General features: G+C 40.8%; 1 protein-coding gene across 1 annotated transcript in view; it reads left to right on the plus strand.

The window, feature by feature from the left end:
* Positions 1-1,402: 1,402 nt before the first annotated feature.
* Positions 1,403-24,410, plus strand: part of rcc1l (RCC1 like) — a 29,032-nt gene continuing 6,024 nt past the window's right edge. Inside the window, exons 1-5 of the mRNA XM_060912762.1 lie at positions 1,403-1,952; positions 8,000-8,129; positions 19,453-19,581; positions 19,825-19,891; positions 22,936-22,987. Of these exons, the coding sequence (XP_060768745.1) occupies positions 1,659-1,952; positions 8,000-8,129; positions 19,453-19,581; positions 19,825-19,891; positions 22,936-22,987 (672 nt within the window). The 5' untranslated portion in view covers positions 1,403-1,658. The remainder of the gene's footprint in view (positions 1,953-7,999; positions 8,130-19,452; positions 19,582-19,824; positions 19,892-22,935; positions 22,988-24,410) is intronic.

Below are 24,410 nucleotides of genomic sequence, written 5' to 3' on the forward strand. Positions count from 1 at the left end.
AACTTTAGGACTGCAGTTGTCATGAACTGTTTTGCACTCAAGTCACCATCAATGAACAGTTGATAATTTCAACAAAATAGACTTCATGTTCAAACTATAATGAATTTCCTGGTTACACAGTTGCACTTTGTGATTATACAGGATACACTTATAGAAACGAGTTATTTATAATCACGCTATCTGTTATCACACAAATGAGGCTGGGTTCCCTTTCGAGTCTGGTTCTTCTAAAGGTTTCTTCCTCGTGTCAGCTCGGGGAGTTTTTCCTCACCACCATTGCCTCAGACTTCCTCATTAGGGATAAATAAATTCATTAAGGATAAATTTATTACTTCATATGTTTAAAATCTGTATTTTTCTGTCAAGCTGCTTTGCAATAATGTCTATTATCAAACGCATTATACAAATAAATTGACTTGTGATAGGAAAATAATTACAGGGTTGTGCGATGCGGCCCAAATGTTACGGTCAGGTGACTGTATGTGTGTTATGTTTGTTTACTTCTGTTACAACCTCAAAGTTGATTATTTTCCTATACTACCATGACCACCACCACTACTACTACTACTACTACTAATAATAATAATAATAATCATCAAGTTAAATAAAAGTCAAGTAAAGATTATTTATAGAACACATTTCAAACAACACAAGTTTGAGGCAAAGTGCTGGACGATAAAAGGCATAAAAGAACACAGTACAAACAGCAGTACAAAAGATATTAACAATTAGAAATAATAATAATAATAATAATTATTATTCTTCAGCCCGGCGGCACGGTGGTGTAGTGGTTAGCGCTGTCGCCTCACAGCAAGAAGGTCCTGGGTTCGAGCCCCGTGGCCGGCGAGGGCCTTTCTGTGCGGAGTTTGCATGTTCTCCCCGTGTCCGCGTGGGTTTCCTCCGGGTGCTCCGGTTTCCCCCACAGCCCAAAGACATGCAGGTTAGGTTAACTGGTGACTCTAAATTGACCGTAGGTGTGAATGTGAGTGTGAATGGTTGTCTGTGTCTATGTGTCAGCCCTGTGATGACCTGGCGACTTGTCCAGGGTGTACCCCGCCTTTCACCCGTAGTCAGCTGGGACGGGCTCCAGCTTGCCTGCGACCCTGTAGAACAGGATAAAGCGGCTAGAGATAATGAGATGAGATGAGATTATTATTATTCACGCTAGGATGGCACGAGCCACCCTTGGCTACCCTTTAGCTCCGCCCACGTTTGCCCCTCCGAAAATTTCTCCGACCACCATGGAGGTTTTAAGAAAGCAGCTTTGTCTCCCTCTAGCGATCATTTGCCTCATTACAAGCTTTTTTGAACACGTCCGCTACATAAGCAGTCCGCTGATTGGACCACTAACAGTGACGTTGATATGCGTCAGGCTCTAACTAGCCAATCCAAGCTCAGGAGGCCAACTGTCATGGCTGCCTCCTGTGAGAGAACATGTCTGAAAACAGAGTAAACAGAAGTGTACACTTTTAAATATGTAATGTTAGGGAAAAAAAAAGTTGGGGTTAATGGGGGGAAATATACAGCTATATAGGGGATGAGCACGCGAGATCGACTTTTATTTATTTAATGTAGCGTTAGCTAGCTAGTTAGCATGGTTTTATAATTAAGTTATATGCAGCTTGCTAGCTTTGGTGACTTCTCCTCATTGGCAGCTGATGCTGAATGGGACTATGGCGCTAATGTGTGCTGGTTCTCGTGTCCGAACCGGAGTTGTTCCTTGCTGCCGTTTGTTTTCCTCCGTAGCGAGAAGCAGAGACAGAGAAGCCCGAGACGAGGTGCCGCTGTTCCGCTATGTCGGAGAGCGCAGGAAGCCCACTGATAAAGTGTTCGTGTGGGGCTTCAGCTACACCGGAGCGCTCGGCATTCCCAGCTTTGTGATTCCTGACAGTGGCAGGAAAAAACCCAGAAAATACCAGCTGACCCCTTACCGCCTCGATACGGAACAAAAGGTATTGCTTAAATGGCTCCAAAACAAATATAAAAACATAGCATTTCACCAACTATTTCATACAGTACTCTTAAACACAAAGTCTTAAAGAGTTCTGTGTTAAAATAAATAAATAGATAGATGAACGAATGGAGCTGAAGTCTAAAATTGTATACAACAGTCCACTAATTCATCTCATCTCATCTCATTATCTCTAGCCGCTTTATCCTGTTCTACAGGGTCGCAGGCAAGCTGGAGCCTATCCCAGCTGACTACGGGCGAAAGGCGGGGTACACCCTGGACAAGTCGCCAGGTCATCACAGGGCTGACACATAGACACAGACAACCATTCACACTCTCATTCACACCTACGGTCAATTTAGAGTCACCAGTTAACCTAACCTGCATGTCTTTGGACTGTGGGGGAAACCGGAGCACCCGGAGGAAACCCACGCGGACACGGGGAGAACATGCAAACTCCACACAGAAAGGCCCTCGCCGGCCCCGGGGCTCGAACCCAGGACCTTCTTGCTGTGAGGCGACAGCGCTAACCACTACACCACCATGCCGCCCCTCCACTAATACATAAGCGATCAATTCATACATACATCGCATCATTTACTCATTTTAATTCATTAGATTTGAATTATAACAAAAGTAAATAGTTCCATGGTGGTGTAGTGGTTAGCGCTGTCGCCTCACAGCGAGAAGGTCCTGGGTTCGAGCCTCATGGCCGGCGAGGGCCTTTCTGTGTGGAGTTTGCATGTTGTCCGTGTGGGTTTCCTCCAGGTGCTCCGGCCTTTCGCCTGTAGTCAGCTGGGACAGGCTCCAGCTTGCCTGCGACCCTGTAGAACAGGATAAAGTGGCTAGAGATGAGAAATAGTTCCACGGTTGGAAGACTGTTTGGGTCTCACTGGTATCAAATTTACAACTGGAAGGGCACTTGGTAGTCAAAATCAAACCACGTGAACCTAGGATAATACTAAAGCTGTACACCAAATTTCATCCAAATCCGTTCACTACTTTTTGAGTTACGTTGGGAACAGATGAAAAAAAAAATCCTGGATCTGTATACATATCTGGATCCTGGATCCACATATGTGCCCGGATTTGGATCAAAATCTAATCAATTGTTCCTTGTCCCATGGCTCACCTTTCCACCAAATTTCATCTAAATTGGTTGACTACTTTTTGAGTTATGTTGGGAACACATGAAAAAATCCTGGATTCGCGTACATATCCGGATCCTAGATCCACATACATACCCAGATTTGGAACAAAATCTAATTAATTATTTCTTGAGCCATCACCCATCTTTCCACCAAATTTCATCAAAATCTGTTCACTACTTTTTGATTTACGTTGGGAACAGATGGAAAAAAATTCCTGGATCTGTATACGTATCTGGATCTTGGATCCACATACATACATACCCAGATTTGGAACAAAATCTATTTAATTATTTCTTGGTCCATGACCCATCTTTCCACCAAATTTCATCAAAATCTGTTCACTACTTTTTGAGTTACGTTGGGAACAGATGAAAAAAAAAATTCCTGGATCTGTATACAACCCCAATTCCAAAAAAGTTGGGACAAAGTACAAATTGTAAATAAAAACGGAATGCGATAATTTACAAATCTCAAAAACTGATATTGTATTCACAATAGAACATAGACAACATATCAGATGTCGAAAGTGAAACATTTTGAAATTTCATGCCAAATATTGGCTCATTTGAAATTTCATGAGAGCAACACATCTCAAAGTTGGGACAGGGGCAATAAGAGGAACAGCTGGAGGACCAAACAAAAAAGGAACAGCTGGAGGACCAAACTGCAACTCATTAGGTCAGTTGGCAATAGGTCATTAACATGACTGGGTATAAAAAGAGCATCCTGGAGTGGCAGCGGCTCTCAGAAGTAAAGATGGGAAGAGGATCACCAATCCCCCTAATTCTGCGCCGACAAATAGTGGAGCAATATCAGGAGTTCGACAGTGTAAAATTGCAAAGAGTTTGAACATATCATCATCTACAGTGCATAATATCATCAAAAGATTCAGAGAATCTGGAAGAATCTCTGTGCGTAAGGGTCAAGGCCGGAAAACTACTGGGTGCCCGTGATCTTTGGGCCCTTAGACGGCACTGCATCACATACAGGCATGCTTCTGTATTGGAAATCACAAAATGGGCTCAGGAATATTTCCAGAGAACATTATCTGTGAACACAATTCACCGTGCCATCCGCCATTGCCAGCTAAAACTCTATAGTTCAAAGAAGAAGCCGTATCTAAACACGATCCAGAAGCGCAGACGTCTTCTCTGGGCCAAGGCTCATTTAAAATGGACTGTGGCAAAGTGGAAAACCGTTCTGTGGTCAGACGAATCAAAATTTGAAGTTCTTTATGGAAATTAGGGACGCCATGTCATTCGGACTAAAGAGGAGAAGGACGACCCAAGTTGTTATCAGCGCTCAGTTCAGAAGCCTGCATCTCTGATGGTATGGGGTTGCATTAGTGCGTGTGGCATGGGCAGCTTACACATCTGGAAAGATGCCATCAATGCTGAAAGGTATATCCAGGTTCTAGAGCAACATATGCTCCCATCCAGACGACGTCTCTTTCAGGGAAGACCTTGCATTTTCCAACATGACAATGCCAAACCACATACTGCATCAATTACAGCATCATGGCTGCGTAGAAGAAGGGTCCGGGTACTGAACTGGCCAGCCTGCAGTCCAGATCTTTCACCCGTAGAAAACATTTGGCGCATCATAAAACGGAAGATATGACAAAAAAGACCTAAGACAGTTGAGCAACTCAAATCCTACATTAGACAAGGATGGGTTAACATTCCTATCCCTAAACTTGAGCAACTTGTCTCCTCAGTCCCCAGACGTTTACAGACTGTTGTAAAGAGAGAAGGGGATGTCTCACAGTGGTAAACATGGCCTTGTCCCAACTTTTTTGAGATGTGGTGTTGTCATGAAATTTAAACTCACCTAATTTTTCTCTTTAAATGATACATTTTCTCAGTTTAAACATTTGATATGTCATCTATGTTCTATTCTGAATAAAATATGGAATTTTGAAACTTCCACATCATTGCATTCCGTTTTTATTTACAATTTGTACTTTGTCTCAACTTTTTTGGAATCGGGGTTGTACGTATCTGGATCTTGGATTCACATGCATACCCAGATTTGGAACAAAATGTAATTAATTATTTTTTGGCCCATGACCCATCTTTCCACCAAATTTCATCAAAATCCATTCACTACTTTTTGAGTTATGTTGGGAACAGATGAAAAAATTCCTGGATTTGCATACATATCTGGATCCTGGATCCACATACGTACCTGGATTTGGATCAAAATCTAATCAATTGTTCCTTGGTTCATGACCCACTTTTCCACCAAATTTCATCAAAATCCGTTCACTACTATTCTTTTAAGTTCGTTTCTTAAGACACGTATTTTTGTTACCTCGCTTGTTGACAGTTTCAGCGAACACTTCCGCCTTCTTCAAAACAGTCTGTTTTGAAGAAGGGACTGTTTTGAAGAAGGCGGAAGTGTTCGCCGAAACTGTCAACAAGCGAGGTAACAAAAATACGTGTCTTAAGAAACGAACTTAAAAGAATAGTTATAATTATCAGACATAATGAATTTTCACTACATATCCGTTCACTACTTTTTGAGTTACGTTGGGAACAGACAGAAAAATCCTGGATTTGCATACATATCTGGATCCTGGATCCACATACATACCTGGATTTGGATTAAAATCTAATCAATTGTTCCTTATCCCATGGCTCACCTTTCCACCAAATTTAATCAAAATCTGTTTGTTGCTTTTTGAGTTACATTGGAAACAGACAAACGGAGATGAAAACATAAACTCCTCCAACAATGTTGGTGGCGGTAAATATGTATAATATTGACATTTTTTTTAACAGAGTTCAACAAATTCTCAACAATTTATGTGCATGATCATGATAAATCAATAAACAAAAGTCTGTAGAGCTTTACTTGGAAATAATAAAATACCTCAAAATATGCTGCAAAATTCAAACCTTCCAGAATGCTCTTACTGTGAAGTGACCATGCTAACTCGGGCTGGGTGATATATTGATAAATATATTGATCATTTGTATTGTTAGGCAACTAAATGTCATGAGTATCACGCTTTTTTAAAAAAAGTTTTGATTTCTAAATATCAACTTTCCTCCAGAAATGAACAGGTAGCGCAGAGCAAAGTACAAAAACACAGTGCACAAGCTTAGCACTGGGGCTAAATATCGTTATTGTGAAAATGTCTGAAAATTTCGCAGTATACTTTGTAGGTCGTATCGTCCAGCCCTAGTGCTAACCACTGCACCACCATGCTACCCACGTCAGAATTTTTTTTTGGCATTATTTAACATCTAATACGTGAAATGTCTTTCCCTGGTGAAAATCTTTTAAGGATCTTCAAGGATCTGTAAAGCTCTTTATGAGGGTCTTTGAGGATTCCGTTGAGGATCCCAACAAAAATCCTTAAAAGATCTTCAAGGATCTTTAAAATTATTGGCAAGATCTTCAAGGATCTTCAACTTTCTTGCCAAGATCTTCAAGAATGTACAAGAATCTTCAAAGTTCTTTTCAAGATCTTCAAGGATCTTTAGAATTCTTTTTAAGATCTTTGAAATTCTTGACAAGATCTTCAAGGGTCTTTGAAATTCTTGACAAGATCTACAAGAATCTTAAAAAAAACCACCACACATTCAGTTCCAAACAAAACAATTCTTTATTGATGCCATCATAACATATACACTGACATTTCCAGTAGAAGAAGTCAATTGATTGACCAAGAGATCCTTTTAAGATCTTTGAAACCTTGAAAATCATGAAAGATTCTTTCAGAGATCATTTTAAGATGTTGGCTGTTCAAGATTCCTTGATTATATCCTTATCCAATTCTTATGAATCATAATTATGTAAGTTTCAGTCTATTTCCATCCTTGCCAATTCCGTTGAATTAGGATCATTTAAAAAAATTAAAAGCTCCTCATTAGATCCTGGAGGATCTTAAAGGATCGTCACAAAGATCTTGACAAGGATCCTTACAAGATCCTGATTAAATCCTTGAGGATTCCAGTTAAGCTCTTTAGAAGATCCTGAAAAGGATCCTTTTAAGATCTTTGAAAGGTCCTTGTTAAATCTTTGGGGATCTTGGAGGAACTTTGCAAAAGATCTTGTGAAGATCTTGACAGTGATCCTGAAAAGATCCTGATCAAATCCTCAAGGATCCTAGCAAAGATCTTAACGAGATCCTTAGAAGGAGCCTTCTAATATCTATGAAAGATCCTTGAGGATCTTTAAGGATCCTTGCAAAGACCTTTTGTCTGATCCTTGAGGATCTTTACAAATGATTTTGCATATGAAGATCTTTCTAAGATCCTTATCTTTAAGGATCTTTGGCAGGTCTTTGACAATCCTCATGGATCCTTAAAGATCCTGCGAGGTTTTTCACCAGGGTTTCACATGAGTCAGACATCATAAGTTAATTCCATAACATTCACTCAACCATGAATACGTTCACCCCTGTGAGATATTTGGAACACTCCACAAGTGACAAGTCCAACGGGAAGCTGCGTCATCCAGATTTCGCGAAGATCACAGGAAGAAAAAAAGTACAGTCTCTCATTTTGTCCATTGTTTTTGATGATTTTGGAATACTGACTAACAAGCTCTATTATTAATCGTTTTTCATTTCATTCACCAAGTCATTCGTTGGCTGGGATTCGACTCTCCTGTTAATTTTAATCCTATTATTTAAATGTTTTAAGAGCAAAATACGAGCAATATCAGCAGAGACTGGCTTTCTGAGATGGGTTAACATAGTTTTTGAATGATTGAACCAAATAAGACATGCATTTAATGTTGGGGAGGGGAAAATATTTAAAAAAATGGAGGAATCACCCATTCAGGGTTTGGATTAAACACATCCAGCTTATCTGTCTGACGTATACAAATAAAGAAAATGGGTGTGTGTACAGCTGTTATTTTGATTATTATTTTTTTTTTGCAGATCTTTTCAGCAGCCTGTGGTTACGGCTTCACATTACTGGCATCGAATACCAAAGACGTCACCAAAGTGTGGGGTATGGGTCTTAACAAAGACTCCCAGCTGGGCTTCCAACGCACCCAACATGACCGGCGTAAGTGACTCCTCACTCTACCACAGCTGAGCCCTTTCACTTCCAACTCTGTACAGTACCAGTCAAAAGCTTGGATACGTCTTCTATTCTAATTCAAAAATTTTAAAAAAAAATTAAGTCACTTCACATCTTAAAGTAATGATGGATGTCGTTTCTCTTTACTTACTTGACCGGTTCTTGACATAATATGGATTACTACAGTTGTTGTGCTGAATAGGGCTATTTACTGTGTTTTTATTTACTGTTTAATCTCAAATGCATTAAGAAGCAAGAAACTCGTCCACTAATTAACTTTTGACGAGGCACACGTGTTAATTGAAAAGCATTCCAGGTGACGACCTCATGAAGCCAATTGCCGGGTTTCGTGTGACGTCACATCCGCCTCATTAGTTATTCAAAACTTTAGCTGGTGGTCTACCAAAGCTCAATTGACAAAGCGTTTGTATGGAGAAGGTGCATTGCTCGCATAAAAAATACCTTACGCTTGTGTTGTTTTAGGTTGTTCGAATCGATCAAACCATGAAACTGATAAAAGTTTCTTCAGGGTTCCTCGTGAACTAATAAAAAAAGGGTGAACGAACACAGGATTTCACAAAAAGACGTCAAGAAAGGTGGCTTTTAAACCTCTCACTGAAATCAGAGGGAGCCGAGTCAAAGCCTGCTTGAGTTTGCAGTGATCACTTGGTGAAAGGTTTGTATTTCCCTCTCAGCTACGTCCTTAGTGTTTTTCAAGTACTTTTCTTGCCATGTGTCGTTATTTTACGGGACTTTTTTTAGTCACGAAGCGCTAAAGTCCCCAGCTGTTTCTTTGTTTACTCCTCACAAAGTCCATATGCATGAAGGTCGAGACAAAATTCTTCCCCAGCCGTACAGTTACAATGCGCCGTGATCACTTCTCCGTCTTGTTTAACTAAGATCCAGGTCTTTAAAGGGGTTTCTGATGATCTTTGTGAATGATTTACCTGAGAGATAAGAGCCAACACAAGGGAGAATCAAGCCAACTGTTTGTTTACACTTCAACTTGCAGCGCTCCGTTGTAAAGACGTGAATGAAAAGCTTTAAAAAAACAACACCACCACACTTACACGGGCAAAAACAATACAGGATTCATTCGGCAGCGACTTGATACCGAGGTCCTTTACCCAGCCACATGCAAAAAAAAAAAAAAAAAGTTGTAAGCCTCCATACTCTTCCACGCTTTCATCTGTTTTGCGGTGTAGAAGGACGTCTGCAACACCAGATAGTTCGAGATGTCGGGGAACTCGACTGAAGGGTAGTTTTCGAGATCGTATGACAAATCCTTCTTTCCCAGACTGTAGGGGTCGATTCCATTGCACATAGCAATCTGCTGAATATATCTAAAGCCAGCAGTGGCTTCTAGATTGCGAGCGTCCTCTGATAGCTTATCGCTAGTTGCTTGCACTACTGCAGCCGTTTAGATCACCAGCTATTTCACTTACGGTAAAACTGCTAAGAAAAGTCACATGACTGAAACCCAGCAATAGTGTATAAAGCGGCATTAAGGTAAACGGTGGCTTCTTTGAAGAATCTAAAATATGAAACATGTTGGGTGGTTTTTTTTTGTTTACCACATAATTCCATCCGTCTGTAGCCGCTTATCCTGTTCTACAGAGTCGTAGGCAAGCTGGAGCCTATCCCAGCTGACTATGGATGAGAGACGGGGTACACCCTGGACAAGTTGCCAGGTTATCGCAGGACTGATACAGAGACAACAACCGTTCACATTCACACCTACAGTCAATTTAGAGACACCAATTAGTGTAACCTGCATGTCTTTGGACTGTGGAGGAAACCCACGCAGATACGGGGAGAACATGCAAACTCCACACACAAAGGCCCTTGCCGGCCGCTGGGCTCGAACCCAAAACCTTCTTGCTGTGAGGCAACAGTGCTAACCACTACACCACCCACATAATTCCGTATATGTTATTTCATAGTTTTGATGTTTTCACTATTGTTCTACAATGTAGGAAATACAAAATGCAGAAACACGTATGAATGAGTAGGGGTGTACAAACTTTTAACTGGTACTGTAAGTCTTATCTCATCTCATTATCTCTAGCCGCTTTATCCTGTTCTACAGGGTCGCAGGCAAGCTGGAGCCTATCCCAGCTGACTACGGGCGAAAGGCGGGGTACACCCTGGACAAGTCGCCAGGTCATCACAGGGCCGACACATAGACACAGACAACCATTCACACTCACATTCACACCTACGGTCAATTTAGAGTCACCAGTTAACCTAACCTGCATGTCTTTGGACTGTGGGGGAAACCGGAGCACCCGGAGGAAACCCACGCGGACACGGGGAGAACATGCAAACTCCACACAGAAAGGCCCTCGCCGGCCACGGGGCTCGAACCCGGACCTTCTTGCTGTGAGGCGACAGCGCTAACCACTACACCACCGTGCCGTCCGGTACTGTAAGTCATAACAAGAATTAACTTGTTAACGCAACAGTTCCACAGTATTAAATGTAGCTATAAACCTACTACAAAAGTCCAGTACGACACGTCAATCCAAAATTGTAGTAATCTAACTTTGTGATGCCCCATTATTGGAAAGTAATCAACTTTGGGGAGGTAACAGCTTGATGCGTTGTTGATTGTTTTCTTCGAACAGCACGTCCCATTGTGTTGTTGTTTGTTACAGTAATTAGCTGCAACTTCATGCCTCGGAAACAGCAAATAAAAATGCAACTTCAACAACCGTAAAAAAAACACTGAAACATATTATGATTAAATTTTGACCCTCCAAAACAAGAACGCCATTTTGCCGAGTAAAAATACGCTCAGCTTTAAGCTAAAGAGAAACTTGAATCTGCTCTTTCAAGTTCCTGATACTTAACCTTAGACAGCGTAGTACTTAATGTTCCTAATATTTTGCCACAAAAAGCACGTCATGGTTTCTGTCTCTGTAAAAACATCTTCAATATAGTTAGTGTCCTGTTTTTTTGCCAAGCCATAAAAAAAGCCACCAAACAGCTGTCTTGTGTGTCTGTTTTTTTTTTTTTAGGGTGTGTGTGTTTTATGAGGGTTTTTATTTTGACTGTAAGCCTACGTGTATCCTGTCGAGCCTCTGAGACGCAGCCTTCTGTCCGATCGATACTGTAAAAGAAAATGATTAAATCTATAATATTTATTTAATGAAGCTGTCTGGTTGTGGGATGTACAGTACTGTACAAAAGTCTTAGGCACATGTAAAGAAATGCTGTCGACCAAAAATGGCTTAAAAACTAATGAAATGAAATGTTTCAACATAAAAAAATACTATAAACGGTAATCAGTAAGCCATAATAAATGAAACAAAGTCAATATTTGGTGTGAGACAACCTTTTGCTTAAAAAAAAATACAGTACAGTCGTGGCCAAAAGTTTTGAGACTGACACGAATTTTGGTTTTCACAAAGTTTGCTGCTTCACTGTTTGTTTGTTTTTTAAGATCTTTTTGTCAGATGTTCCAGTGGTATACTGAAGTACAATTATAAGCGTTTCAAAGGCTTTTACTGACAAATACATCAAGTCTATGCAAAGTCAATACAGTTGTGGTCAGAAGTTTACATACAGTGACATGAGTGTCATGGCAATATTTGGGCTTTCAGTAATTTCTCATCTCATCTCATTATCTCTAGCCGCTTTATCCTTCTACAGGGTCGCAGGCAAGCTGGAGCCTATCCCAGCTGACTACGGGCGAAAGGCGGGGTACACCCTGGACAAGTCGCCAGGTCATCACAGGGCTGACACATAGACACAGACAACCATTCACACTCACATTCACACCTACGGTCAATTTAGAGTCACCAGTTAACCTAACCTGCATGTCTTTGGACTGTGGGGGAAACCGGAGCACCCGGAGGAAACCCACGGGGAGAACATGCAAACTCCGCACAGAAAGGCCCTCGCCGGCCCCGGGGCTCGAACCCAGGACCTTCTTGCTGTGAGGCGACAGCGCTAACCACTACACCACCGTGCCGCCCAGTAATTTCTTTGAACTGTTCTTTTTCTGTGGCAGAATGACTGTACAGCATACATCTTTAATAAAAAAAACCCCACTAGAATTAGGTGCACAAGTTTTAATTTTCTTTGGGTTTTCAAAAAAATCAACACAGGGTCAAAAATATACATACAGCACACCTAATATTTGGGTAAAATGTCTCTTCGCAAGATTCACCTTGACCAAACATTTTTGTTTACCATGAACAAGCTTCCGGCAGAATTCTCGTTGGATATTTCACGACTCTTCATGGTAGAATTGGTAGAGTTCAATTAAATTTGTTTTTGTTTTTTTCTTGGCATGGACTTGACTTATAAGCACGGTCCATATATTTTCAATAGGGTTGAAGTCTGGACTTGTTTTAAGCTTAATGTTAGCCTGCTTTATCCTCCACAACCGGCTCTGATGCGTGTTTGGGTTCACTGTCCTGTTGTAAGTCCCAAGTTGTGTTCAAATTTCTGATGGTTTATGCTGAAGAATTCTGAGGTAGTCCTCGTTCTTCATTACTCCATTCACTTTGTGCAATGAACCAGTTCCACTGGCAGCAAAACAGCCCCAGAGTATGATGATCCTACCACCACCACCAGCTGGTACAGTGTCCCTCTGTACATGGTGGTAATTGTGGTCAAACAACTCAATCTTTGTCTCATCTGACCAAACAGCTATCCTCCAGAAGGCTTTTTCTTTGTCCGTGTGGTCAGCTTCAAACTTTAATTAAGCTTGAAGGTGTCAATTTTGGAGCAGGGGGTTATTTCTTGGATAGCAGCCTCTTAGTTCATGGTGATCTGAACTGCAGATAGTGATCCATCAGGCTTCCAGTTTATGGCAGGGCTGTGCCATGGTGGTTCCCAGGTTGTTCCTGACCATCCAAACCAATTTCCTTTCAGCTGAGGGTGACAGTTTGGGTTTTCTTGAAGCAAAGTGGCTTGGCAAAGTGACTACACCTTACAATAACTTGGATACAATTGTTTGAACTGATCTTGGAATTTGCAGTTGTTTAGAAATGGCGCCAAGAGACATTCTGGAGTTGTGTATATCTGCAATCCTCGTTCTCAGATCTGCACTGAGCTCCTTGGACTTTCCCATTTTACTGTGTGTTGGTCAATCCAATGAGTGCTATAAACAAACCCTTTGTATGAAGGCACAGAGAAGGTACCAGCTGTAGTCAATCATGATCACTAACAGAAAGTTAAGAGGCCTTGGCTTTGGCAAGATAGAAGACATTTTGGAAGTTTCAGCACCTCTGAATTAATAATCCAAGTGAGCGTATATAAGTTTTTGACCCTGTATGTATAATTTTGACCCTGTGTTGATTTCAGAAAACCCAAAGAAAATTAAAACTTGTGCACCAAATTTTAGTGGTTTTTTTTTTAATTAAAGATGTATGCTGTACAATCATTCTGCCACAGAAAAAGAACAGTTCAAAGAAATTACTGAGAGCCCAAATATTGCCATGACATTCATATCGAAGATGACATTCATGTCACTGTATGTAAACTTCTGACCACAACTGTATTTACAGTGTTGATCCTTCTTTTTCAAGACTCTTGCAATTTACCCTGGCATGCTGGATTCAGCTTCTGGGCTAAATCCTGACTAATGGCAACCCATTCTTGCATATGTAAATCACCATTTATCAGATCATCAAGAACTTCACGGAGAGAGGTTCATTTGCTGTGAAGAAGGCTTCAGGGCACCCAAGAAAGTCCAGCAAGTGCCAGGACCATCTCCTAAAGAGGATTCAGCTATGGGATCGGGTCACCATCAGTACAGAGCTTGCTCAGGAATGGCAGCAGGCAGGTGTGAACACATCTGCACGCATAGTGAGGCAAAGGCTTTTGGAGGATGGCCTGGTGTCAGGATGGGCAGCAAAGAAGCCACTTCTTTCCAAGAAAACCATCAAGGACAGACTGATATTCTGCAGGAAGTCCAGGGATTGGACTGCAGAGGACTGGGGTGAAGTTATTTTCTCTGATGAAGCCCCCTTCAGACGGTTTGGAACATCTGGAAAAATGATTGTCTGGAGAAGAAGAGTTGAGCACTACCATGAGTCTTGCGTCATGCCAACAGTAAAGCATCCTGAGACTATTCGTGTGTGGGGTCACTTCTCATCCACGGGAGTGGGCTCACTCACGATTTTGTCTAAGAACACTGCCATGAGTAAAGAATGATATCAAAACATCCTCCAAGAGCAACTTCTCCCAATGATCCAGGAGCAATTTGGTGATGCTTTTTCCAGCATGATGGAGGACCATGTTGCAAGGCAAAAGTGGTAACTAAGTGGCTGGGGGAACAAAACATTAAAATTTTGGGTCCATGGCCAGGAAACTCCCCAGATCTTAATATGGTCAGTCTTCACAAAGCAGGTGGACGAACAAAAACCCCAAAATTGTGATGAACTCCAAGCACTGATTATGCAAGAATGGGTTGCCATCAGTCAGGATTTGGCCCAGAAGCTGAAAGCCAGCATGCCAGGGCGAATTGCAGAAGTTTTGAAAAAGAAGGGTCAACACTGTAAATATTGACTCTGCATAAACTTGATGTATTTGTCAATAAAAGCCTTTGAAACTTATGAAACGCTTATAATTGTACTTCAGTATACCATAGAAACACCTGACAAAAAGATCTAAAAACACTCAGTGTGTTTACATGCACATAGAGAAAATCGAATTTCTGCCGTTGCTCGACTGAAATTGAACCGAACTTGATTTCTCGGAATCGAGCTACACGACCTAGATTATGCGATTTCTGCCGAGCTACTTAGTGCATGCATACCCTATTGAGCTACGTATTCGAGCTACTTACTTCAGCACTGCCCCTTCCGGAAGTGACGAGTGACGAGACCACAAGCGGGAAACACAACAGCCTCAGTCGGCATGACAACGGCATGAATCTTTTTCTTTTTGTGGCATTGTTTGCACTGTTAAAATTTAGCTCACTTACTGTATCACCAAATACATCTGTACAGCTGTTGCATAGCTGTGAATTGTGTACATAAACAAGTCACTGTATTTGTGTGTGTATATAGATGTCCAACATCTGAAGAAAGTCAATAAAAACAAAACAATTGAACTTTTTGTGTGTTTATTAAGACATAAGTTAAATTGTAAGCAAAAAAAAATATTTTTTTGTAAGCAAAAAATGGACTTCAGAAAAATATACAATTGTGCAAAATAAGTTGTCTTACAAAACAGTGGTCTGCGCAGGACAGTTTGTAGCCATACAGTCTGTTAGAGCAAGCCTAACAGCTTGAACACGGAACTGCCAATGTTGCCAGATTGGGGGGTTTTAAGTGCTTTTTGGCGGATTTGAACATGTTTTGGGCTGGAATACGTCAGCAGTATCTGGCAACAGTATAGCTCTTCTTCATGACGACAACCGGAAGTGTACCAACACGATGGGGCGTGTAGCGCCACGTGTGGCTCGGGTGCACAATGCATCTTGCACAATAGCCCGATTTCACTTGTGCATGTAGGATTGGATTTCTCTTGCACCCCTGCTGGGACCCTTTGCTCGATTACCGACAGTAGCTCGATTTGGATGCGCATGTAAACGTACTGACTGAAGCAACGAACTTTGTAAAAACCAAAATTTGTATCAGTCTCAGAACTTTTGGCCACGACTGTAGTCTCAGGTACAATGAGTGCAGTTTTATAAGGAAATGAGCTGTAGGTTTTATCGAGCATCTTACAGAACCAGCTACGGTTCTTCTGGACCTTTTGACTGTCACACTCACTTCTTCATTTTGCACCAAAACCCAGTAGCCTTCGTTATGTTTTCTTTTTTTTTTTTAATCTGAAAAATGCTCTTTTATGGAATATGCTGCTCAGATACAAACTTTTTTTTTCTGTAACATTGAATTTTGTGCTGGAAAAATAACAAATGTTTGGAAATCTAAAATGTTTTTGTACTGATTTTGATAATGTATAAGTCATAAAATAGAAATCTATAACAAGGTTTGTATGAAAAAAAAATATGTATAGGGTGCCTAAGATTTTTGCACAGTATTGTATATGTGACCCAATTTGGGTCTGAAACTGAATTCCACCTTGAAAGTTCAATCTCCATCTTTGTTTGTTTAATGTGTCGTTAAACTGAGTGCACTAGCCTTCGAATGGTTTCTTCCTTGTTTAATTATCCAAACTGACAGAAGAAAAGATGAATCAGGCAGTTGACTCAGGCTGGAAAATCAGCTGTGACTGCATTAGTGCCAGCTTGGACATAACCTAGAAGTGTGCAGGTTTTCTAGATTTAGTTTTACGATTGAGATATTCTCAAGTTCTGTTTATTATTACAACCACAAAGTGGCCTTTCTTGATTTAGTCTGCTCGAGCAGGCCACTGTGTTCCCATTTGCAAAGGTTCCACACAAAACCTGGAGCTATCTGTATCCCAGGCTGAGTGTTTGTGTTGCTTTGTTGTTACGTACAATGCCCTCTGAAAGTATTGGAATGGCAAGGCCAATTCTGTTGTTTTTCCTGTACCCTAGACATTTCGATTTGAGATCAAAAGATGAATGAGACAGTAGATCAGAAGTTCCTGTTATTTACGTCTAGCTGTGTTAAACAGTTTAGAACAAAGCACCTTTTGTACCCATTTCTCGGGTGATCAAAAGTATCAGAGCATGCGACTGGTAGGTTTTTCTTGTTGCACAGGTGTGACCTGTTCGATTGTTTGTTTAAACAGTTAATAGCTCTGAATGCCTACTTTTGCTCTGAGAACTGGGTAGAGCTTACGAAGACTGTATTTGTCGTTCAAAAGGATAAACCAACACGAGGACCAGAAAGGAGTCAGTGGGAGTAAAGCAAGCCATTTTGAAAGTGAGAAGGCAGAAAATTAATCGGAGCCGTCGCACAAACCTCCGATATGGTCAATACAATTTTTGATCTCCTGAAAAGTCAGCCAGGGAAAAACAACAGCATTTGTTGACAAACATTGTAAGAGTGGTGAAGGAAAACCCCAGAAACAAGTCAGAGATGACCTCAACGACCTCCACAGAGCAGGGGTGAAGGTATCACCATTCGAAGAAGACTTCTTGAAATTCAGATCTACTGTCTCACATTTTCATCTTTTGATTTCAAGCCAAATTTGTTCAGTGAAGAGCAAAAGAATTAGGCTTTATGTTCCAATATTTTTGACAGGACTGTAAATCGACCCAGGAAAGGAGGAGGAGTTTCTCTAGAGGCGACTTGGGTGGCGATGTGATGGGCACAACTAAATAATAAAACCACTTAAAATTCAAATAAACAATTCTGAAATGAAACCAGACGGATCTCTTTTGAGTTGCATTGTTTTTTGGTCATAGTGCAGTCTTTAGTTCTCAGATAGCAAGGACTGCTGCATAAATACATTGTTACAATATACAGTATGTTGTTATATCATTATTATATACATAATATAAACTAGAATATTACATGGTTGCATGAAGTCTATCTTTGCGTGGTGAACATTTTCAACGCGAGAAGATAAACTTCATATCTTCGCGCCACCATGTAACGTTCTTTGTATTATATGGACGCATCCACAAAAAAAAAAAAGCAAATTAATCAAAAGAATTTTAATGTTGTACCGGTTCACCATTTTGACAACATGCATCTAGTCATTGGGAAAACACCGGGAGTGATGTCATCGGAGTGAAATATCAGGAATTATACATACAAGACACTTTTTTGATGGAATACAAACATGTGCTCTATTCCCTTCTAGCGGGTTTCATTCATTTGGTTTGATAGCCTGAAATATTGTTCACATATCGCTTATCCTACGTGTATTACGCCGCTATACCCGACGGAAAATGAGCATTCAATTTGGTTTACGATATTGCATGGTTGTCAAGACATGATGACGTAACATGTCGGAGCTGATGCGAATATTCAATGAAAGTTTCCTGCTGTGTATGTATAATAATAATAATAATAATGCCTTCTTTCATGGTATATCAGATATATTCCATTCAGCTACTTGTCTTCGACTTGTTCAGTATCATGCTCGCTGAATGGAATATATCTGATATACCACTCAAATCCAGCTAATATTATTTAAATGTGTCACTTAGATCCAGGATGTATTTCATATGAAAAATTCAAGCTTTTCAACACAAGAAGATAAACTTCATATCTTCAAGCCACCATGTGATTGTTCTCTTTATTATATCGACACATTCACAAACAAAAAGTACCCAAATTTATCGAAACAGTTCATCGATTTCCTCACAAGTAACATATAGAGATTTATGTCACGGTTTTGGTTCTCCATGTCCCAGATGGAGCTCGTATGAAAAATACAAGTGGCGTATTTCCCAGTAAAACACTCGTGTCCATATATTATCCTATATGTTATATAATGAGTAAAACTTTGCTGTTCTCTGCTGTTATAGGAAAATAATCAATGACATTGTGGCTTTCTTATCGCAGTTTTAAAGCGTTTTATTCTTCTTCTACCCCAACAGTTCACTAACACGAACAAATTTTCTTTTATTAAAGAATGACGACTCGTCAGTGACTTTCGTGAAGTTATTAATACAGTAGCAGAAATGCAGCTTTGTCACCAAGCAAGAGCAAAGACTTTGGGGCATATGAATGTTTTTATTACATCTCAGAAAATTAAAGTTATCTTTTAACATATCATTCATTAAAGATTACATGTTTTGTGACCTGATGGTAAAAAAAGAAATGGTTTTAGGTGAATTTTTAAAAATAAGTTCATGTCCCCATTTCAGTACCCATAAGCGTGGAATCACTCATATAATATATATATGTGTGTGTGTGTGTGTGTGTTTTTTATATATATATATATATATATATATATATATATATATATATATATATATATAATTTATTTTCCTTAATCTGCACTATTTTGATCAAAGAATACAGCAGGGCAAGCATGGCAGCAGACATTTTGATTCAAGAGAAAATTACCCAGAATTCCGTGCACTGGGGGTCTGAGGGCTCTAGAGGACCTGGTGTGAACAGAAAGAGGACTGAGGCCCCATCAAAGCTTAACTGGACCAGAAAGAGAACCCAGTCCTCTTTGTAATAAATTCACAGTGTGAACACAAAAAGAACTGAGTTCTTTTTCTGTTGGTCCACTTTTTGGTCCACTTAAAGAGGACTGAGTCTGGTTCCTTTAAAGGGGACCAGGTGTGAAAACACCCTTACTTCCTCCTGTTACAAAACCCTGACGCTAGAGACTCCTTTCAGAAATGTTAAATAAATGTCACCTTTGAATTAAAAAAAAAAAAAAAATCGTATAAACCATTACACATTTTTTTTCATATCCAAGCTGTGCTGCTGCTGTTGTTGTGTTATAGATAAAAGTTATGACTATGTCCTGGAGCCGTCCCCTGTATCTCTGCCGCTGGCGAACCCTCAGGAGACGCGCGTCCTCCAGGTGTCCTGTGGTCGCGCTCACTCTTTAGTGCTCACAGACTCTGAAGGAGGTAAGCAGAGATCTGAGAGAGCTGGATCACTTCCTGCATTTCATACACTAATTAATAGAAATGGTTGGAGCTGATCCCATATTTGTCCTACTGTGCTTTTTAAGTGGCTGGAGATCCTCTTGAATCTGAAGCATTAATTAAAGTGTGCTTCGACTTAATCGACAGTCTTATTTTCAATAAACAGCCCTTATACTAATTAAGAAAATGAAATAAACGTCATCTTTTTGTTTCCTCTTGCTCCAGTGTTCAGCCTGGGTAATAATGCCTATGGACAGTGTGGAAGGAAAATCATTGAGGATGAAGTTTACAGGTTGGTGTCCTAGTTTTCAACCTGTAGTGTGTTCTATTTAAGAAATACTGCAGTAAACATCACAGGACTGTGCAGTATTTTTTTTTTAAATGTACAGTGTCGTGCAAAAGGTGTTTGTCCTGTTTTGTCGCATTGCAAGCTGGAATTCAAATGGATTTTGGGGGGGTTAGTACGGTTTGATTTACACAACATGCCTACCACTTTAAAGGTGCACATTGTTTTATTGTGACACAAACAATAATTAAGATGAAAAAACAGAAATCTGGAGTGTGCATAGGTATTCACCCCCCAAGTCAGTACTTTATAGAGCCACCTTTTGCTGCAATTACAGCTGCAAGTCTCTTGGCGTATGTCTCTATTAGCTTAGCACATCTAGCCACTGGGATTTTTGCCCATTCCTCAAGGCAAAACTGCTCCAACTCCTTCACGTTAGATGGGTTGCGTTGGTGTACAGCAATCTTCAAGTTATGCCACAGGTTCTCAATTGGATTGAGGTCTGGGCTTTGACTAGGCCATTTCAAGACATTTAAATGTTTCCCTTTAAACCACTCCATTGTAGCTTGAGCAGTATGTTTAGGGTCATTGTCCTGCTGGAACGTCAACCTTCGTCCCAGTCTCAAACCTCTGGCTGACTCAAACAGGTTTTCCTCCAGAATTGCCCTGTATTTAGTGCCATCCATCTTTCCTTCAGTCCTGACCAGCTTTCCTGTCCCTGCAGATGAAAAACATCCCCACAGCATGATGCTGCCACCACCATGCTTCAACAGTGTTCTCAGGGTGTTGGGTTTGCACCACATATGGCATTTCCCATGATGGCCAAAAAGTTCAATTTTAGTCTCATTTGACCAGAGAATGTTCTTCCATGTGTTTGGGGAGTCTGCCACATGCTGTTGGGCAAACTCCAAATGGGTTTTCTTAAGCAATGACTTCTGTTCTGGACACTCTTCCATAAAGCCCCACTCTGTGGAGTGTACAGCTTAAAGTGGTCCTATGGACAGATACTCCCATCTCTGCTGTGGATCTTTGCAGCTCCTTCAGTGTTCTCTTTGGTGTCTTTGTTGCATCTCTGATTAATGCCCTCCTTGCCCGGTCTGTGAGTTTTGGTAGGCGGGGCCTTCTCTTGTTAGGTTTGTAGTGGTGCCATATTCTTTCCATTTTGCTATAATGGATTTAATGGTGCTCCCTGGGATATTCAAAGTCTGGGATATTTTGTATAACCCAACCCTGATCTATACTTCTCCACAACTTTGTCTCTGACCTGTTTGGAGGCTCCTTGGTTTTCATGTTGCTTGCTTAGTAGTGCTGCAGAGTCAGGGTCCTTCCAGAACAGGTTGATTTATACAGACACCATGTGACAGATCATGTGACACTTTGGTTGAACACAGGTGGATCTTAATTATTGGTTGGACCAGCTTTTATTTAGGGGTTTCATATGAAAGGGGTGAATACTTATGCACACTCCAGATTTCTGTTTTTTTTTCATCTTAATTAGTGTTTGTGTCACAATAAAACAACAATGTGCACCTTTAAAGTTGTAGGCATCTTGTGTAAATCAAATGGTGCTAACAGTCCAAAATTCCATTTGAATTCCAGCTTGTAAGGCGACAAAATAGGACAAACACCAAGGGGGAAGAGCGTTTTTTTTTAAACTCCCCTAGTGCAGCCTGTCAGCACGTATTAATGTAAACATGACTTGTCTGAACGTGAACGTCCTAGTAACATTTTAACACACAAAATCCTTCTCTGATATTTCTAATATGAGTATAGAAGAAGAAGAAACCTTTATTCATCACTTTACAGTGAAATTCATCCTCTGCAGTGAAGCAGTGAACACATGCACACACTCAGAGCAGTGGGCAGCCACACCAGAGCGCCCGGGGAGCAGTCAGGGGTTCGGTACCTTGCTCAAGGGCACCTCAGCCCAAGGCCGCCCCACGTTAACCTAACTGCATGTCTTTGGATTGTGGGGGAAACCAGAGCACCCGGAGGAAACCCAAACGGACACGGGGAGAACATGCAAACTCCACACAGAAAGGCCCTTGCCGGCCGCTGGGTTCGAACCCGGAACCTTCTTGCTGTGAGGCGACTGTGCTAACCACTACACCACCGTGCCACCGTATATTTATGTAATATCGTATTCCTCCATATGCAGGGCAAGGCTTGTGTGTCAAATTGCACCTATCAGATTATTGCTATTACTTGTGTATGATGTGGTGGTGATGATTTATAAAATGCATTATTTAAGTAAGATTTTCCTTCCTTTTCGTGAAAATTGTCAGTGCTGTTGCAAGAGCCCCGGGATTGTTTAGGTTATGGGCGTACACTGCAAAATAAATAGGAGTTATTACAGTGCTTGGTGTAAATTTCCTGTGACCCAGACACTGCGAGGTTCAGGACGGTTGTTTTCTCTCATGCTTTGGAGAATTCGGTCCTTAAAATTGTCTCTTTCTTCAAGCCTTTGTGAGGAATTATAACATCTCTAGCTGGAAGTCGATGAGCACATTTTTTCCACTAAATATTTTAATAGTTGGCGGCACGGTGGTGTAGCGGTTAGCGCTGTCTCCTCACAGCAAGAAGGTCCGGGTTCGAGCCCCGTGGCCGGCGAGGGCCTTTCTGTGCGGAGTTTGCATGTTCTCCCCGTGTCCGCGTGGGTTTCCTCCGGGTGCTCCGGTTTCCCCCACAGTCCAAAGACATGCAGGTTAGGTTAACTGGTGACTCTAAATTGACCGTAGGTGTGAATGTGAGTGTGAATGGTTGTCTGTGTCTATGTGTCAGCCCTGTGATGACCTGGCGACTTGTCCAGGGTGTACCCCGCCTTTCGCCCGTAGTCAGCTGGGATAGGCTCCAGCTTGCCTGCGACCCTGTAGAACAGGATAAAGCGGCTAGAGATAATGAGATGAATGAGATTTTAATAGTCAAAAGTTTGAAGGCATTAAATGGCTGATTTGGAGTAATTTTGTTAACATGGCCATGAATGTTTGAAATATCACGCTGAAGATGATGCTTGCTTCAGTGCTCATGTCTCATTTCTGTCCTCTTTGCAGTAGCAGCCATCTTGTCCACAAGATAGAAGGATTTGATAGTCGAGTTCTTCAGGTCTGTACTGTGTATTTGATCATCAGAATGTATTTTTATTAATATATTGCCAAAAGAAATGACCTGTGATGAATAAACTCAGCGGCACGCAATGGCAAATTGTTTCTTTGAAAGGACTCCTGGAATATGATTCATCAATATGTTTACATGACAAACTCCTTCTGGTAGGAGCTCAGTCTGATTCCTGAGTAATAAACTAGCAAAGTGTTCTAGTCATCAAATGCTCCTTTTTTCTATCAAAACATACCTTCATTGCCTTTGTACTTGAGTCCACAGCACTTACGTTATTTATAGGCATTTAGCCAGAGGTGGACCGAGTACCCAACTTCATTACTTAAGCCAAAGTACAGATCCCACTGGTCAAATGTTACTCCGATACAAGTGAAAGTTGTCCAGTCAAATTTTTACTTAAGTTAAAGTACTGAAGTACTTGCTTTTAAAAATACTTAAGTATTAAAAGTACGTTTTCTGTTAACGCATCATTGTATTATTGCCACAACGCTTACAAAACCTAATGCCGTTACCAAAGACAGAAATGTGAATTCACAAAATGAACGCATGCTGTGCATCATGGTGGTTTAACGTTAAGCTAGCTAGTCAGTGAAGCTCCGCCTGACATGCTGGCAAACTCTTTTCAAACTCGAAATTATATTGTGTCGCTAACGCGACTAGAAATGAAAGATTTCTACATTCTGTTTATTTGGCAAAGACTATGCTGAAACATATTCCTGAAAGGACTTCAGATAAGTTAGCATTGTTCATGTTAGCGTAACTCCATTTTTACATGCTAATTAATAGTGTCCAAGCTATGTGTTAACATTAGCCATGGAAAAGGCTATGGCAACTTGGCGGGCAAATCCATAGAAAGCCATTTGACTAACCAGACTGCATAGCTACGTTTGCAATGTTATCGCTAGCTCTAAAAGCACAGACAACTTCATTGCAAGCTTTCTCTTGGAATAAAACGTTTACAGACCTCAATGTGCTTCTGCAGGTTGGACGCCGAGTTTTTGTAGGCTGTGATGTGGTTAGTTTTCAGCAAACATTTAAAACAAAACGCATCTTTAATCCTTTCAGAAAACTGAAACATGGGTTCGAGGTATGGCCATGGGTGCGTCCATTCTCCAGAAAAAACGCCTCCTTTCATTCTTCCATCAGCTGATTGTGTGCTGCTGAGAAATCATTGAGCTTGATTTTATCCAGTCTATGGACGTGACGTAACCCTAGTGATTACTGATGGGCTGTCTCAGTGCCACTTGCGAAAAAAAAAACCCCAATCACGTTTTAGAAAAGAAAAAAACCCAAAAAACATCCACTTTCAAAGCTGCTTCATAGTAACGAGGACCTGGATAGAAATGTAGTGGAGTGAAAAGTATGATATTTATCTTTCAAATGTAGTGAAGTTAAAGTCATAAGTTTCCAA

Source organism: Neoarius graeffei, chromosome 28, assembly GCF_027579695.1.
Source record: "Neoarius graeffei isolate fNeoGra1 chromosome 28, fNeoGra1.pri, whole genome shotgun sequence".
Lineage (NCBI taxonomy): Eukaryota > Metazoa > Chordata > Actinopteri > Siluriformes > Ariidae > Neoarius > Neoarius graeffei.